The sequence below is a fragment of the Rhinolophus sinicus genome, linkage group LG03 (assembly GCF_036562045.2).
Source record: "Rhinolophus sinicus isolate RSC01 linkage group LG03, ASM3656204v1, whole genome shotgun sequence".
NCBI classification, from domain to species: Eukaryota; Metazoa; Chordata; class Mammalia; order Chiroptera; family Rhinolophidae; genus Rhinolophus; species Rhinolophus sinicus.
Window position 1 is genome coordinate 2,820,824 of NC_133753.1, and position 18,485 is coordinate 2,839,308.

At 48.0% G+C, this 18,485-nt stretch overlaps 2 protein-coding genes across 7 annotated transcripts in view; one reads left to right on the forward strand and one right to left on the reverse strand.

Moving 5' to 3' along the window:
- The window catches only part of TECPR2 (tectonin beta-propeller repeat containing 2), an 86,973-nt gene extending 83,859 nt beyond the window's left edge, over window positions 1-3,114 (reverse strand). For 2 of the 3 annotated variants that reach the window (XM_019747190.2, XM_074326898.1), the window contains exon 1: window positions 2,981-3,114. The gene's annotated coding sequence lies outside the window, so the exon portion shown is untranslated. The other variant, XM_074326897.1, reaches the window with a different exon arrangement.
- Window positions 3,056-18,186, forward strand: CINP (cyclin dependent kinase 2 interacting protein). Of its 4 annotated transcripts, none has more exons than XM_019747191.2 (5): window positions 3,056-3,244; window positions 6,762-6,930; window positions 8,933-9,062; window positions 14,393-14,522; window positions 14,991-18,186. In XM_019747191.2, the coding sequence occupies exons 1-5, from the start codon at window positions 3,172-3,174 to the stop codon at window positions 15,191-15,193; spliced, it is 705 nt and encodes a 234-aa protein (XP_019602750.2). In that variant the 5' UTR covers window positions 3,056-3,171; the 3' UTR covers window positions 15,194-18,186. The 4 variants fall into 4 exon arrangements, with proteins under 4 accessions (XP_019602750.2, XP_074183006.1, XP_074183005.1 ...); XM_074326905.1 differs by having other exon boundaries at window positions 14,957-15,197; XM_074326904.1 differs by having other exon boundaries at window positions 14,911-15,180.
- The last annotated feature ends 299 nt before the right edge of the window (window positions 18,187-18,485 follow it).

The following is an 18,485-nucleotide window of genomic DNA, read 5'->3' on the forward strand; positions in this document are numbered from 1 at the left end:
GATGGCACCCTAATGTCATCTTGGCAGAAACTGGAGCTAAGACAAATCTAGTCCAAATCATTCACTTAGCAGTTCAGTGGCCGTAAGTTGCCAGAGCACTCTGACAACTCTAATGCTTTAAGGATTTTCTCCAAAATCTCTAGGAAGTGACAATAAGAATCCTGGTTGTATAATCTCTTTTTAAAATCTGGCTACAACACCTAGTCTTCTTTTTTCTTTTTTTTTAATTGGGAAGTATTGGGGGACAGTGTGTTTCTCCAGGGCCCATCAGCTCCAAGTCATTGTCCTTCAATCTAGTTGTGGAGGGCGCAGCTCAGCTCCAAGTCCAGTGGCCGTTTTCAATCTTTAGCAGCAGGGGGTGCAGCCTGCCATCCCGTGTGGGAATTGAACCGGCAACCTTGTCATCGAGAGCTCGCGCTCTAACAAGCTGAGCCATCTGGCCACCTCTCCAGAAGCTCAGCGGCAGCTCATTGTCTTCAGTCTAGTTGTGGAGGGCGCAGCTCACTGGCCCATGTGGGAATCGAACAGGCAACCCCGTTGGTCAGAGCTCACGCTCTAACCTACTGAGCCATCCGGCTGCCCCAACACCTATTCTTTTAAGTGTTAAAATCTTATGGCTGAACATGAGGAGATTGAGGCAGCCTTTTATCTTCCAGATGAAATTTTGTCACTTCCTTGGTCCCGTGCCTGATAAGCCACCGCTCATAGGCTAAAGCCTGATGAAAGCATGGAAGTAGAACATTTTAAACACGATCTGTATCTAGCTCCATGCCAGGCTGCTCCTCCTTCCACACACTCTATGCTGCAGCCACAGTGGACTTTCCACCACAGTCCCCGAACACACCATGACCTGTATGTCTTTGCAAAGTCCCTCTCCTCCCTTCCCCATGGCCCTACACAGCTTGTAAGGACTAGTTCTCCACCAGGAAGCCTTCACAGACTTCCTCTGACACTTAGTGGGCCTTTCTCTGCTTTCACAGAACACTCTGAGGGCAGTGACCACACGGCACCGTCATCGTTTGTCTCCGTATCCTTCAATGGACTCCTTCCGGTCTTTGCTTCCAGTCTACATGCTTCGTGGTGCTGCAAAAGACCAGTCAAAACACTGTGCCAGAAATCCCAAAGTACAACAGCCCAAGATGTAAGACTACTCTACCGTAGTTACAGTCATCATTATGCAAAAATGCACTGGTCTTCAGTCCAGGGCCAAAGAATACACTCATTTAAAAGTGAACACGCACTTTGAACAATAGCTCGCTTCTACTACTCCCTGCTGATTCTACCATGCTCCTTGTGCTCCATGAGATCCAGAAATCTCCTGTTTGACCCCGAAGCTTCTTTTCATGTAACTGTTTCCAGATCTGCTCTTTCACTTTTCCATGTTCAATCAACTGCTCTGCCCGATGCAGTTCCTTCTTTTTCCTAAGTTCCAGCAGCCATTCTGTCCAACTACGAAGACAGATGCTCGCTACCATGAAACATTACCTTCCTTAAACTCCAAGTGTAACTTCTCCAAGACAACACTGCAAATCCACTTTTCCATTGAAAAAGACAATGGCTACAAAGTAACTTAAAACTAACAAAAGCTGCCCACTAGTCACTCCTTCAGAAGACTATCCTTAGCCGGTCTTCCCCACCACCCCTCTCCAAGCCAGCCCTGAAAACTGAAGCAGAGCACCCCTATGCCTGTACCTGCTGGTTCTCTGGGGAGAAGCTCCCTGAGGGCAGGGGCGAGGGCTGCCTGGTCCACCACTCAATCCCTAGAGCCTGGGATGGTGGCTGGCATACAATGGACCCGAAATAAGGACCTGGGATGTAAGTTGGGTTACCAAAGAACAGTAAGATCAGAGGCTCATCAAGGTGCGTTGTAGCTGATTGTGAGGAACTATAAAAAGCCTTGCAGCTCAGGAGACACTGGTGACAAGGGACACATGCTGGGATTTGGGTTTGGGGATTTCCCAGAAGTCCTTCCCTTAAAGTTTACAAGACGTTGAGGACAAAGAGGCAGTCAACCCCAAGTGCAACTGATCACTCCAGCAGATAAAGCAAATGTGCACCCAGGCTGGTCCCCCACATTCTGCCACCAGATGAAACAGAAGAAGCAACAGAACAAATTCCTGAATCTCAGTGAGAAAGTGAGAAAGAACAAAGAGCGGGGAAGAGAAATGGAAGTAGAGCATGTGGGCAAGGACAGCAGCTATTCTTTCTGGAAAGGTAGCGCCTGCCAGGCACTGTGTTTAGCACCTCACGTGCACTGACCTATTTAATCTTCCCACCAAGACAGAGGCAGAAACCACTATCATCTGCATTTTACTGATGATGAAACTGGAGCTTAGACAAGTGATATCACCTGCCCCGAGCACACAGTTCGGAGGGGGCAGCGCTGTGCCCTGAATCCCATTCTTTACCCTGCACGACCTATTCTGCCTCCCAGGCCTTAAAACAGGACGGAGAGAGTGGTTCATGTACCCATTTACCGAACGCTGACTGAGCACCCCCTGGGTCCGTGCCCAGGCCTGGTGGGCGGACGACGGCGCGAGGGCCGAGGGGTCGGGAGACAGACGCAACGTCAATCAGAGGACCGGGGAGCTGCAGCCTCGAGGCCCGCGGGCAGAAGGGGTGCGAAGGCGCGGCGAGGGCAGGAGCGGTGTGGGAGGAGCGAGGGGAGCCGGCCCGCGAGGCGGAGGGCCCGCGGATGGGCAGCGGCCGGCGCAGCACAGGAGGGGCGGCCGGCTGCCCCGCTCGGCGGACCGCGGGGTTTGGCCAGGCGTTAGCCCGGCGCCTCCAGCGTGACGGCATTCAGCCTCGGCGACCCGCGCGGGAGCGACGGGAGCGGGAAACGGGGCAAGACCGGCAGGGCGACCCCGAGGCGCTGAGGCGAGGGAAGGTTGGGCCGAGGGAGGCGTGAGCGGCGGCGGGGAGGCAGAGAAAGGGGCGCGGGGCCGGACAGTGGGGCCGCCAGCCGCGGCGCCGGACTCACCTCCCGCGGCCGCCCCTCGGGATTCCTCGGCCCCGCCGCGCGGGAGGAGGCGGGGTTGGACTCCGGGACGCGGGGGCTGCCGGGAGCTCGTTCCCCGGGCAACGGGGCCGGCCCGCCGAGCGACAGCGGATTCCGCCGAGGGCTAGAGCGACAGAGCTACAAGTGGAGGCGGGAGGGGCGCGGCGGAAGTGATGCATCCGGCTTCCGGCGGCGTGGGCGGGGCTTCGGGTCTCTTTCCGGGGATATCGGCAGACTGCATGGATGGTGCGTAAGGTGGGCCGCTTCCCCGTGGTGGGGCGGTTGTGGGTGTCACGGCGCGGACCGCGGGCTGGGCCTGAGGCCGGGAGCCTCTCGGGTTGAATGGGATCCGTGCGTTGCCCCATCCCAACCCTCTGGCCCTGCGCGGGCTCTGCAGTCGATCCGGGAGCCCGCCAGTTTTCCCGAGCATCAGTTTTTTCACGTATACTCTTAGAACGAGATGCTGCACCCAAAGGAGTGTCAGCAGATCCTGACATTCAAATTATAATTGTCATTATAAATTAGCATTAGCCGAGCACTTTTCCTGAACTCTCCTCAGTCGGAATTACCAGCCACAGAGCTTTTTGCCTGTAATAAAAGCTATCGTTCAGCGAGTGCTCACTATGTGTCAAGTAGCGTTCCAAGCACCTTACGTGGATCAGCGCTTTTGAGCCTCGCAGCGATCCCATGAAGTAATGTCAATTGATGGGGAGCCGAGGCTCAGGGGATAAGTAATGGAGTCACCTACTGTCCTTTACCTCACTCCACCCAGTCCTGTGACTCTTACTGGTCTGTCCTTCCTACTAGCTTGTGAGATTCTTGAAGTCAGAACTGGTTTTGGTTCCTAAATATGTGCTAGATGTGGGGCAGACAGATGAGGAATCAGATGTGGTCCTCACCCTAAGGAGCCCCTACTGGGGCAGAGAATCCCTTAGCAGATTATATAGTACAGGTCATAAGAACTGTTTCTGCATTTAACACATTTTATTCAACACCTACTGTGTGCTGAGGTTATGAGAGGGAACAGGACAAGTATAGTCCGTACACTGCTGGAACTTACAGTCTGAATGGGGAATATAGACCTTAAACAAGCAAATCCACTACACCGGTGAGTGTCATGATAGCTGACGTATGGGATGTTCCAGATGTCTAATACAGTAAATCCCAACCCACCTTGGTGTTTTAGGAAGACTTTTTTGTGGAAGTGACTTTCTAAAAACCTAAATCAGATCATGTCACTTTCCTACCCAAAGCTCATTGCTCACTTTCCATTGACTTGGAATGAATAAACCCAGACTTCTTATCTCAGCCTGTAAAGTTCTAATTGCCTAACTGCTTCCCACTTTCTACTCCTGTTCTCTGTTTCATTCTAGCCACACAGGTCTTTTCTTTTTTCAAACTCACTGAGGCCATTCTCACCGTAGGGCTTCTCATTCAGGCCTCAGCCTAACTGACACCTTCTCGGGGGTTACTCTAACACAAGAGCCCATTTTATTTTCTACATGGCACTTACGATCTAAACTGATCATGATAATCTCATTGCCGCTGTCCACTTCCTCTTGGGAAAGTAAGTCCCATGACAGCGGACCTGGTCTGTCTCATTCACTCACTTCATCCCCCATGCCTGATGTATTGTAGGCGTTCAACTAATATAAGTTAGTTGTATAAGTAAAGAATAACTGAAAAGCCAGTATGCCATTTAAAAGCAGAGCCATAAATATACTAGGAGTTAACTGGGTGACTGGGAACACACACTGACAGGAAAAATATTTCAGATCAAAATCAGAGCAAGTGGGAGAAGCTGGAGAGGTGACGGACAGGACTTAGGTCACAGAGGTTGTGGTATTATGGTTTATTTTTTATAATAAATGTTTGGTCTTCATCCCATTCCTGGCACAGAGCTCCTAAAACCCATGATATTTCCCAAGTGGTAAGAGTGGTCAAGGTGTTCTTTTGTTATGCTAATGATTGACTTTTGGAATGGCCCTAGGTCACCTAAGGGTGGGGGATGCTTGTCTGGGAACCTGCCTTGTGATTAGAGAGTTGAAACTTTTAGTCCTAACCCCCAACCCCCACCTCCAGGAAGGGAAGAGGTGCTGGAGGTTGAATCAATGACCAATTATCTAATCAATCATGCCTATGTTATGAAGGCACCATAAAACTCACAAGGAAAAGGACAGGGTTCAAGAGTTTCCAGGTAGGTGAACAGGTGGGGACTCGGGGAGAGTGGAGCACTCAAGGAAAAGGGAGAGCGCCTCTTCCCACACGCCTTGCCCTATGCATCTCTTCCATCTGGCAGTTCCTGAGTTATATCCTTTTATAATAAACCAGTGATCCAGTAAGTAGTGTTTTCCTGAGTTCTGTGAGCCTCTCTAGCAAATTAATCAAACTCAGGGGAGGAGTCTTTGGAACCTCCCATCTATAACTGGTAGGTCAACAGGTGACAACCTGGACTTGGGAGTGGCTTCTAAAGTGGAAGTCGGGGAGGGCAGTCTTGTAGGACTGAGTCTTTAACCTGTAGGATCTGATGCTCTCTGCATGTAGATAGTGTCAGAATTGAGTTTATTGCTGCTGCTGCTGCTGCTGCTGCTGCTGGTGGTGGTGGTGGTGGTGGTGGTGGTGGTGGTGGTGGAAAAAACACACCGGAGAGGTCCTTGTGGTAACAGATACTCTGTTGATTACTTGCCATATGCCAGGCCCTCACAACTTTACATATGTTATCTAATCTTTACATCAACACTTTGAAGTAGATATATTTTATCCCCATTTTACAGATGAGAACATTGAGGCTCTGAGAGGTTAATTAACTCACCCAAGATTGCACAGCTGGCAGTGGGAGAGCTGGGTTCTAACCCAGTCAGTATGGTCTTCAGAGTCTAATCTCCAAACTGTACCACTGTTGTGTGTGTTCTGGACTCCTGAAGGGGCCTCACGGAATTTGGGCTTCGTCCTGTGGGCCAAGAGAAGCTTTTAAGGGGTTCTAAGTGGAGAAGGAGAGAGGGCACAGCAGAGCTGGGAGAGCCCAAATGGCCTGAGTTGGCTTTTGGTGTTCTGGGGGTTGCTTTCCACAGGAGCTGGAAGCTGGATGAGTCTTAGAGCCTGGGCAGCACTCACCCCAGGAAGGAAAGAACTTTCTAGCAGAAAGAACTGCATGTGCAAAAGCCTGCAGGTGACTCCACTTTTCCAGAAATGCCAGTAGTTCCTTTTAGCTGGAGATGGAGGGGGGTTCCAGGTGGGACTTGAGATAAGTGTTGAGGCAGAGAGGGAGTCAGGACTTCTTCCTGTGTCCTAAGCATGGAGATCATCTCTGCGTCCATGGGGCCCAGCCTTGTCAGGGTTTGGGGATGACAAGCACTCGTGAGCCACAAAGCTCTGCACACGTGTGAGGTATCAAAGTGCCTGTGGCTAGGTAAGGGGAACCCTAAGGCATGGGACATCGAAGAGTTTTAGCAGAAAGTCACTACTTTGCCTTCTTTCCTACCTTTGAAAGTGGTCACAGTGCTTAAGGTCAAACTTTGTGGTGCCATCAAGCTGAGAAAGGATCCAATTATCTCTGGTGAGTCTTAAAATGTAAAAACAATGCTGTTTTTTTCTTGTTCCAGGAACTTTCCCAGTCATCCAGACTTCTTTGTTTCTACGACATTTATTTGTCCAGTTGATGTAACATTTCAGATCGTTTTACTGTTGAGAATTATAAAGACATTTGCCCTCCAACTATGATCATGAATTTCATAGTAACTATGTTTCTTTTACTGCCTATCAGCAAAGACCCTTAGAAGTGCAACACCCAGGAAACCTGTCTCATCTGTCAGTGCGAGAAAAATTAAGGACAATGCAGCCGATTGGCATAATTTAATCCTGAAATGGGAAACACTCAATGATGCAGGGTTTGCGACTGCAAATCATATTGCCAACACGAAAATCAGCTTATTGTAAGTACAGGTAGAGCTCGGAGCTCTTTTCCCTTAATGATTGGGCACACGTTTTCTGTGAGTCTTTTAGGGCAGGAAGGGTAGTCTCTGTCAACATGGATGAATTAAATTATATGAAGCAAAGAAGCAAGTGGTGAAATGATATATGCCGGTATGAACTGTATATGTATATTTTAAATATAAAATTACACTACACGTTCCTTGTGGTTACATCTGTATAGAAAATTAGAAAAACAGATTGGAGGGACACAGGTTAGTTCATGATACTGGCATCTAGGAAAAGTGAGTGTTGGGATGGCAGGTAAATGGGACTCTCTCTTCATAATGTTGCATTTTATTTTGTGATACTGTGATATATAATAAGAAATACCTATTTGGTCTTTACCCCTGTTCCTAACACAGTTCCCCGAACCCTTATAATATCCTAATTGATAAGAGCAATGGGAGAATCTTTTGTTACAGTATTTAGTTTTTTTTGGTCCTGAAATAGTTCCAGAGTTATAAAAGTGAAAAAGGTGTCTGTTATTCAAAATAAGCCCCTTTCAACCACACCTGAGTTTATATTAATAAGGTGACTTTTGGAAAGCCTCTAAGGATAGAGGCGGGTTGCCAGGGGAACCAACCAAGCCATTAGAGGACTGGAACTTTCAGGACCACCCCATCACTCCCTACCTCTCAGCCAGGTGAGGGGCAGGAGCTTGAATTCATCACCGGTAGGCAGTGAGTCACTCAACCATGCCTACGTAACTGAAGCCTCCACAAAAGCCGAAGCCTCCACAAAAGCCGAAGGGATGGGCTCGGAGAGCTTCTGGGTTGGTAAACAAGAGCGCTTCCATGTGCTAGAAGCGTGTCTCCAAACTCCACAGGGACAGAAATGGCTTGCTTGGGATGCATCTGGACCTTCCCCTGTGCACCTCTTCATCTGGCTGTTATTCCTTAATATCTTTGGTAATAAATTGGTAATCTAATAAGTAAACTTTTCCAGAATTCTGTGAGCCACTCTAGCAAATTAATCAAACTCGAGGGAGTCGTGGGAATCTCTGATATATAGCCTGTCGGTCAAAGTACAGGTGACAACCTGGACTTCCTATTGACTTCTGAAGTAGGGGGTAGGAGGGTCAGTCTTGGGGACCGAGCCCTTCACCTGTGGGAGCTGATGCCATCTCCAGCTAGTTAGTGTCAGAATTGAGTTAAATTGTAGGATCCCCAGCTGGTATCTGGAGAATCAGAATTGATGGTGTGGGGACACCCCCTCCCCCACCTTTGGCTACCAGGTGACAGACGTGGAGTAGAGTGTTGAGAGTACGAGGGGAGACAGGAGTGTTTTTCCTTAGCAATGTCTTTTAAAAAAGACAGGAATTATAAAGGAAACTGGTAGCGGTTGCCAATTCTGATTAGGGGGTTTTCTTTATGACTCTTTGCACTTTCATATATATGTATTTTTTAATTTGTCAAAGTTATAATTATATACACATATCCTCCAGCTTACCTTTGTCGATAGGCCAATCTAGAGCCTTCCTGACCCGTGCCTGGGCTCTCGCCAGCCTCTTCAAATACATCGTGCTCTGCAGGCTTCCGCTACCTTTTTCTGGTGGGGTCCTGCCCAGCAAGTTCCCTGAGCTGCTCTGATATTTTCTGTTTCAATGTTTAATTTTTTCCTTAAGTGTTGATTGTGACCCCACCAGATTAATTTTGTGCCCCCTGGGCCACAGCCTTCAGTTTACAAAACGCATTCATGTCTTGGTCATCTTTGTCACCCAGCGCTACGCCGAGGATGTCACAAGGCTGAATTTAACTGACTTAAACTTTCGTGCAAAATTGAGTAACTGGTGGATATATCATTATGCAAATATCGTATGCAAATAAGCAAACATGTTTAGTGACACGAAACAACACCTGAGCTGAATGTCTGCTGTGATTATTGGGTTTCCTGGGGTTTATCATAACCGAATGCCATGAGCTTATGGGATATATGTTGTCCCCACTCTTTCGTGTTATCCAGGAGTGAAAACAAGGTGGAATTAGAGAGCGGCAGCCTGGCTTCTGATGAAGACGCAGAAAAGGTGCATCCGGGATACAGTAAGGAACTCGAGCTGCTGTGTGAGAAGCTGCAGGCCACCTTAGACGGTTTGGTAAGAGCCAGGGACCCAGCCACCCGTGCTCACTGTCACTGACCCCAGGGGCGTGTTTCGGGTTTGCTTGGCTCTGGCAGCATTCGACACTGTGAGTGGCCTTTCCTTCTCCAGATGTTGGTTTTTCCCTTCCCAGCCTCCTCTGTTGGTCTCTCTTCTGCCTGTCCCATAAGTGTTGGTGTCCCCCAAACTGTGGTCCTCGACCTTTGTCCTTTTGGTCCTGTGTGTTGTCCGGGCAGTGTCATTGCCGTCCAGGGCTCCGCAGTAAATCCGTTCAGGCGCTGTGCGCCCTACATCTCTCTTGCATCCATTCCGGTCGGCCAGGTATTGCTGAAGGTGAAAGCAGCCAGAGATAGCACGTGGGCGAACGGCTGTGGCTGTGTCCCAGCAAAGCTTCATTTATGGACACTGACATTTTATATAAATTTCATGTGCCACAAAATATTCTTCTTTTGATTTTTTTTCCCCCCAACTATTTAAAAACTTAAAACCCACTCTTAGCTTGCTGGCCAAACAAAAATGGGCTATGGGCTGGATTTGGCCTGTGCACCCTGCTCTAGCACATAAGAGAGACTCTTAAATGATTGTTTAGTGACCCAATGGCTGGATTTCACTGTCCACCTAGCTGGCCGCAGTGTGGGTAGCACATCGCACATCTGCACAGAAAGAAGATTTTGTGCGTAGTTGAACTTGGATAAGTGAAGCTTACCCGTGAACATAGATGCTTTATATTTTCACCTTTTTTGGTGGAAATGTGTCTAATGCTTTACATGCTTCCTTGCCTTTTTAAACAGAATATGTGAAATATGATTGTATTTCTTCAAGATACCACTTAATGCAAATTTAGGATTCCGCTTATAAGGCAGACTTAATAGGTTTAAGAGTTTCAGGATAGAACACTACCCTTTGAAATATCACATCACTTGTAAAATGCATAAACACTAAAATTGATGGTACATTGAGGACATTTTGGTAATTTTGCCTTTTCTTTGTGATTGAAATGCAGCACCATACCATCTTCAGGATAATTTGATGTGTGTGGGTCTATTTGTCTCCTCTAAATGAACAATGAGGTTTTTGTGATTCTGTTTTGTGATTCTGCCTTCCCTTCGCTTGGGGTGCTGCTGCTAAGAGACCCTTGCCCCACGGCCCAACTTCCTCCACTTGTGCAGGTAACAAGGCGACAGTGTCATCAGTAACCTCAGGTTCAGCCCCCCTCACGGGAAGGCAGGAGGACCTGGGGTGTGGGCTCTGTGATACCTCTTTTCTTTGCTTTATCTTCATTCACACTCTCTGGTAGGTGAGGTCTACACACAGGCTTCTGGACCAGTGGGGATTAACACAGGCAGAGTAATCGATTGAGATTTGCATGGTAATAAGCTATTGAAAACTGGCCATTTATATTATTTTGTTTGTTTATTTTTTGCCAAATTGACCCATTCGAATATGCAAGTGTTTTTGTTTGGACAAAAAGCAGGTGCACACATTGTTCCTGAAAGAGAAGAAACTGGATGGCTCAGTTCCTATCTTGAAATAATTTAAACAGCCAATGAAGTTGAATCCCCACTGCTTGGTGGTCAGGTACACTTCAATACTAATTCCCTCGTCATTTGTCATTTTCATGTGTCACCAGGTGCCACCAGAACCTCTCCATTCTTGACCCACTGTGTTCCTTTGTGGTATAAAACATTTCACAGAATCCCAAAATTGTGTTAGAATGAGAAACACTTTTGACACATACTAATGTGACTTTTATAAAACGTAAAAAACCCTGGGAAGGATTTTGTTCCTAAATGCCATTGGCTTTTTTTAGATCACAGTCTCATTTCTAACTCTATACACACGTATACCACACGAGGAAAAGTGTTTCGGACAGGAGTCTGGTGGGAAGAGGAGGCATGCCTTCCATTCGGACACGTCTTTGCTTGGCTGTCCTTCGCTCTCCCTGTTCTTACGTGGCAATCTGGTCTCATGGGCCTCCTTTCTCAGCCCCACTGACCTGTGTAAGGAGAGCGAGCCTGCAGGATGTCAGCAGTAGAGTCAGGTCCAAAGAGGCCAGCCATGGGCTCCATGGACTGAGCAGTAGCAGATGAAATGTGAGGCCCCTGCCCCATAGCACAGGTCCGGGGTGAGGATGCCATCGCCTGGCCTGAAAGCGGTCACCGGGTGACTGCACGCTCATAGTGAGCCAGTTGCCGAGATTTCCAGATAAAGTCTGGGCTGAGTCTATGAGAGCCAAGGAATGAGGGGCCCCTACCCCCCATCAACATGGGTAGAGACCAAATGGGTGCATGTACAGGGGCTGCTGGGGACTGGGGCGGGGAGCCGGGGCAGACCGTGTGTCCCACTGTTGGAAATGTGCCCCCAAAGGCTGACTGATTACTCAGCGGGTTTATTACAAACATCATCAAGGAATTAATCCCGCGTGGAACTAGATTGGTGCCCACACGTTTCATCCATTCTTACACCAACCTCACAACTGTAGCACATCCCATGCTCTTATTACTTAGTATTTTTCTGTAATACAATTAAAGCCATGTTGTAGAAATGTTAGCTGAATACTGCTTCTCTGTCAGTCTTAAGCGTGGGGCTTCCTCCGTTCTTTGAAAAGGGAAGTGTTATTTCTTAAAAAGGCAAGTGTTAGTGAAATGGAGAGGCATAGTGGTAACCAGAACTGGCCGATGACCAACGAGGGAGGAAGTGCTGTCTCACCCTGGGCTCAGGGTTGCGAGTGCAGCCCACACTGGGAAAAGGTGGGCCCAGGGTCTGCCCAACCCCGGCGCCTGCTCCCGTGCATTTATGTTTTAAATGAACAGAGTTTATTTTAGGACAGTTTTAGAGTTACAGAAAGGTGGAGCAGTCTCCAGTTACCGTGAGCGCTCCCAGCCCACCCCGTCATACGTTATACACTTACTGTCACGCATTCATACATTCGTGTGGCGATGCCTTATAATTAGGGAACCGATGTTGATATGTTGTTATTAACCGAAGGCTGGTAGTCCCTTCAGACTTTCTTCACTTTTCCCTAGTGTCCTCTATCTCTGGATCCCATCCGGGACAGCACAGTAAATTGTCTCCATGTCTCCTTAGGCCCGTTCGCTGTGACAGTTTCTCCGACTTTCCTTGCCTTGGATGGCTTTGATAATGCTCATCACGTGTTTTGTAGATTGTCCCTCAACTGGGAATTGTCTGTTTTTCTCAGGATTTGACTGGGGTTGTGGGTTTTTCAGAGGAAAAATCACAGAAGCGAAGTGCCCTTCTCATCGCATCACATGAAGGGCACGTCCTATCAACAAGCCGTGTCACTGGTTGTGACCTTGATGACCTGGTTGAGGTGTCTGTCATGTTCTTCCCTCTTCAGAAGGAAGTCACTGCAGCCCACACTTGAAGCGGGGGAGTTGTGCCCCTCCCTGAGGGCAGAGCGTCTACAGTTACGTGGCTTCTAGTGGATTCTTCTGCGGGAGAGCTGTCTTTTCTCCATTTACTTGCTTATTTGTTCCTAGCAGTATGGACTCTCGGGTATTTCCTATATTTGAACTTACAATCCAGCACTGCTTTATTTTGTTCCCCAGTTGCTCCTGCTTTGGCCACTGGGGGTTCAGGTGGCTTCTGTGTCCCTTTGACAAAGTCCTATCATTGTGAGTTGTTTTTTGAACACTTTCTGGCCTTACAAGGTGCTCTAGGCTCGTCTGTGTATTTCCTGCTTTGGTCCTAGAATCTTCCACTTCTCCAAGGAGCCAGTTCCCTTTATTGGAAATGGTATTAGAGGCCAACACCTGGGTGCTGTCTGTCTGCTCCACGAATCCCTTCTATCGTAAAGTGGCTTGAAAGAAGTTCTCAGTTTTTGTTCAAAACCAAAAGCTGACGTTATAAGGACATCAATGTTGTGTTTTCTATTTTCCTCCAGCCTTTAGAGAGAATGGTTTCCCAGACTTGGCTTTAAGTGTCTTTAATGAATTTGACCTCGGTGGGGGGTTAGAGGTGCCCCTTTCCATAAGCTGGACGAACACTTTGCAGTGTGGTCTGCTAGTGTGGGAGGAGACGTGTCGGAGTTGAGCTGTGAGCGTGGGTCAGTTCACATACGTGTGTGTGACAAGTATGGTCATTGATGACCAGAGTCCAGCATGGCAGCTCTGGCCTAGCATCAAGGCTCCAGGACTTTCTTTTCTTTGATTTGGTGGCATCAGGGAGCTGCTGCCAGGGGAGAGGGCAGAACACTGGGTGTCAAGAGACCTAGGGTCAGAAAGTGCGGTATCAAGTCCTCACTTCATCCCTGCCGAGCTCAGCAACCTTGAGAATTTTCCAGCTGTGAGACAGAAAGGATGAGTCCTGCCTCTTGGGGTTGGAATATCGACCCTAAAAAGTGAAATATCGACCCTAAAAAGATCGGGAAAGGACTATAGTTCTTTAAAAATTAATGTTAGCTAAATTTAGTGCAAGCCACTGCAGATGTAATTGGAGGGCAGGGGGAGGGCCAAGTGCAAGGGATTCAGGTTTTGATGATTTACACGTCTTTTCCTATCTGCCCCGTGGACATCAAGTTAACTGTACTTAGGAGTCAGAAATGTGGGCTTGGAGCCCTGTGCTACCTAAGCCAGAGATCTAGTTACTTCACCCATTTGTTTTACTTAACAGACCCTTCTATAGCTCCAGCTTGGAGTTTCACAATGAACTTGTCCTCCGAACCCCCCAGGACAGCAGGCGCTTTGTCAGACGCACTGTGCTGACCAGTCCCGCGGGACAGCGGGGATGGTGTCGGCATCTACAACGGCCGTGCAGGCGGTGCAGCTACCTGGCTTCGTGCAGAGGCGCCGTCAAGGTCAACTTCTTATCAGTTCCTTCCTGTGTGAAGTGTGTGGGGTTGCCTTTCATTATTTGTATTTTATAAATAAGGAAACCAAGCCTCGGAGGTTTCAGGAAATTCACAGGCAGCTGATAAAAGAGTCAGAAATGACCTGATTTAATGCCTCTCATGTCTTTCATTCCATAGAAGCAGGAGTATGCCCTACAGTCCCTCCTGGATTTTGGTGCTAAAAAATTAGTGCTGTTGGGAAATGCTAGTGAGGTACAACACGGCACACTTCCTCTTCTCCAGGACTGGATATCCGGGGTTTCTTACTGAAGGAATCCAAACTAATGAAATTATAGCAACTGTCTGCCTCCATCCCCCTGGAAATTTGCTGTACATGGAGTTAACGGTGTTGAATTATTGGACTTTCGGTCTCAACAGACTTACATTTCTTAGCTTTGAAATCTTAAAGAGTTATTGAATCTGAGACCGGAGTACATTTCAAATCATATTCTCGTATTCCCAATTAATATCTTTTCAGACTAAAATACAGGTGAAAATGGAAAAGCTGTCTTCAACTACCAAGGGAATTTGTGAACTGGAAAATTACCATTATGGGGAGGAGAACAAACGGCCCCCACTGTTTCACACGTGGCCCACAGCCCATTTTTGTAAGTAGTTCTTTCTGCATTGATTTCTAAGGGTAGATGAGGAGAGCATTTGGTGTCACTTAGATCTGGTATGCTGAGAAGCTGACAGGCTTTGACATTTAACTCAAGAGTATCCATTCGGAGGGGAGGAGATGGGGGCACCTTAAAATGAGATTTCTTCTCGGCTTTATTCACCTAATAATCGGCAAAGAATATTAAAAGTGTGATTAGAGACCCATGAAGCAAGTTGCCGTTGTTAGTCGTTTAAGACCAATGGGTGGAAAGAGGCCCATTTCCTCTGCAGAGGCAGAAATCCTTTCTCTTTTTTTGAAGTAAGGTGGGGTTTTTTCTTGTTTTGTTGTTGTAATTATCGTCGGTGCTGTTGCTGATTCTGGTGTTGGGCGAGGAGCTTTTGAGGGTGGCGAGTCCTCCCCAGCCAGTAGCACTTCCTCCAGTTACCGCCCTTCAGGGAGCCCTGCCTCCTTTCAGACGAGGTGTCCCGCCAGCTGTCCGACATGTACGAGAAGGAGCTCCGCCTGAAGTGCAGCGTCGCTGAGGAGCTCGCTCACACCACGGACCACGACCTCACCCTCAGCTACCTGTCCCTGTGGCTGCACCAGCCCTACGTGGAGAGTGACAGCAAGCTGCTTCTGGAAAGCATGCTGCTTGAAACAGGGCACCGAGCACTGTGACCTCCCCACATGTCTTCGCGCATGTTCCCCAGGCCGTGGACCACTGGCCTGTGCAGCCCCATGGAGGACAGTCTTCCATGCAGGACCCAGTGCCGTCCCCAGCATCATGCCCTGTGCTCTGGAGTGGCCATCCCCTGACCTTCATAGGGTCTTCCAGACTGGGCCATCTCACCAGCTCCCTGCGGCCTCTCCAGACAGTTGTAACTGCTGCGTGCCACCTGCCACTCAGTGGCATCTGTACCCATTGTGAACCTGTCACCCATGAGGACATCTGCGTGAACTAAATGAGTTCCTCAACAGAATGATGGCGTGATCTTGTTTCTGTAAATCCGGTGTATTTTACATGGATTACATTTGTGTAAAAAATTCCTGATTCAGTATTTTTACTCTATATTGATCTGTATTGTTTAAATTTGTATGAAACTATATTAGTTTTGTAATCACAGCTAATGTTTAAAGTACCATAGAGTTATCTGGGTAAAGATGGCATCATGGAAATGAAAACCACCTACAGAAAAACAGCCTCTGGGGGCGGCCGGTTAGCTCAGCTGGTTAGAGCGCGGTGCTCTTAACAACAAGGTTGCCGGTTCGATCCCCGCATGGGTCACTGTGAGCTGTGCCCTCCACAACTAGATTGAAACAACTGCTTGATTGAAGCTGACGGGTCCGGGAAAAGCACTTAAAAATAAACGTTTAAAAACAAAATGGCCTCTTTCCACACTGCGGATGAGACAGGCCAAGTGAAGGACCTCCTGTGTCACTTCTAGTATAAATCCTGTAGTTCAGCAATATTTGCAGCCAAGTATGTGGGGGTCAGTTCTGCCACTGGTCCCCAGTGCGATGGGATATGGGGTGTAGCCTCCGAAACTGAAGTTCTAGGGTCGCGGGAACAAATGCTTCCCAGGGAAAGAAAAGAAAATACGCCCAAAATAAAAGATTTCCTATATGCCAGGGATGTATTTTGAGAACAAGTTATCTCACAGTGCAAGGTGACTTATCAAAAGCATTTAAAGGCAACATTTCTTAGAACTTCTCTTCCTTCTGCCTTTGTAGTATTTGTTAAAATGCAGCCACCATGAAAGTAGCCATCACACATCTTGTGGGCTGCAAACCGCATGGTTAGCATTTGGCAGGAACGTGTCCTGCTATGTGCTCCCCTGCTTGCTCTGGAAGCAGGCTGTCGTGAGCTGCAGGGGCAGATGGACGGCCTCCCCACCACCCCCCTGGAGGCATGAGGTCCGTCAGCAGTCAGGTTTATGTTTGGGGTCACTTAGAGAATAAGTGCTTTTCAGAGGAGACACTGAAGGATTTCTAGGCCTTTCTGGGCCATTTCATGTTTCTTGATGCCACCCTCCCCTGGACACCCAAGTTGCCCAGGAGAATGAATGGAAAGGATCGATACTGCGAAGGACAAACAAGTAAACGAGCTAAGTGATGAACAAATCCAGTGCCATTGGCCCAGAGATGCATCACAAAACAGAAGTGGTAGCAAGTTAACGGAAGAGATCTCTGGCTGTTGAAATTGCTGAGTTCCAAAGTCATTACACAACTGTAGAAATAACCCGCAAACAATTTCTATGTGAAAGAAACAATGACATCGGAGAACTGGTATCGGACTTCTAAGCACAGTGGCTTGATCACACAGTTATCTCCTCTGCCCCCAGAAATCTCACCAAATTGACAGTAAAATATAAAAATACCAACAAAAACAAAGAGAACAGAATTGGGGAAGGGTTTAGGGGTGAATTCATGATGAGTACATTTAATTAAAACAAAAACATAACTCCAGGAAACACAAAAGTTTATACAAAAGCATGAAAGTAATCACAATGTACCACACACAGCTCAGCTGTGGGCATTTGCATGTCATAAATAATGTTACCCAACAGTTGATCAGCCATTCATGCTGTTCACCAATATTCCTGGAGTCCTGCCTTCCTGGCCCGTGGAAGCCTGCACTTCCGGTTCCCCGTGGTTGGCTGAGATCACATGGCTAGTTCTGGTCACCAAAGTGCATTGTCATTGTGGGTTCTCTCCCTCTGACGTAGCCACCAGCAGGGTTGGAGATGTGGCTGCCCCTGCTGGGTCCCCCATCTGGCCACGATGCGATACAGCCCTCCCACCAAGCTATGAGTGACATGTTGTGTGAGCAAGAAACACATACACCTTTGTGTTTTAAGCTGCTGTGGTTTTGGAGCTGTTACTGCTGCCTCTCCAGACAGACTCAAACACTTGAACCATCTGGGAGAAGGTTTGGCAGAGACTGCTGGTTTTCCTTCACTATTGATTCTCTGCTTCACTTAAGTTTAGCCTGGCACGTGGCTACTAGTTCGGGAGTAGGTGTGGCCACTTGACTAATGAGCCGTGAGCAGAGGCCATGTGTGCACCTTCCAGATCATAGCCCTTAACAATTGTGTGTGCTCCTTCTCACGTCCTAGAGGACGGAGCAGACACATGAGGGTGGTGAGCCTTGTAAGAGTCCCAGGAAGAGGGCCACCCTACAGGGTGAGGAAGCATTCTGGGTCTGCTCCACCTCCAGAGCAAAGGCACTCAACTTCCCAAATGCCTACCAGCTCACATTTTTACTTCAGAGGTCACGGTCTCAGTGTGTCTCCCTGCAAATTCACATTGAAATGCTAACTCAGCAAATTCACACTGAACGTGACAGTATGAGTCGGTGGGGACTTTTGGAATGCTAAATTCCCGAGTGAGTGTGGAGCCTTTGTGAGTGGATTAGTGCCTTATATGTAAAAGAGGCTCCAGAGAGATCCTCAGTTCTTTCCAGCACGTGAGCACAGCGAGAAGTTGCCAACTATGAGCCAGAAAGAGAGACCTCACCCGAACAACCGTGCTGGAGCCAGAACGTCCGACTTCCAGCCTCCAGAACTGTGGGCTAAATTCTTCCTGTTGTTTGAGATGCCCAGTCTCTGGTGTGTTGTTACAGCGGCTGGAACAGACTAAGATGAGACAAATAAAAGTCGGCCTTGCTTACATCACTGCTGTCCTTGCTCCCTCTGTTAAAGCCGCCAGCTGCTCTCCTAATAAGTGGAAAGTTGGAAGTGTGCCCATGGGTGGCAGTGATGACAGTGGGGGTGGCATGGGACGTGTTCATCTTCTGCAAGTCAATAAATAATGCCTGAAACTGCAACGGTGTAAGCTTGTTAGTTAGTGATGGAAACTGGAATGCTGTAAGGGACATCTCAAAGACCCGCATGAAATGATACATATGTGACGTGATGGAAGTGTTAGCCAACACTATGCTGGTAGTAGTCATATTGTGATGTGTATGTAT

Coding starts and splice junctions, on each gene's coding strand:
- CINP (XM_019747191.2), top strand. CDS start 3,172: ATGCATCCGGCTTCCGGCGGCGTGGGCGGGGCTTCGGGTCTCTTTCCG. Junction 3,245..6,761: donor ATCGGCAGACTGCATGGATG/GTGCGTAAGGTG, acceptor ACTGCCTATCAG/CAAAGACCCTTAGAAGTGCA. Junction 14,523..14,990: donor GTGGCCCACAGCCCATTTTT/GTAAGTAGTTCT, acceptor GCCTCCTTTCAG/ACGAGGTGTCCCGCCAGCTG.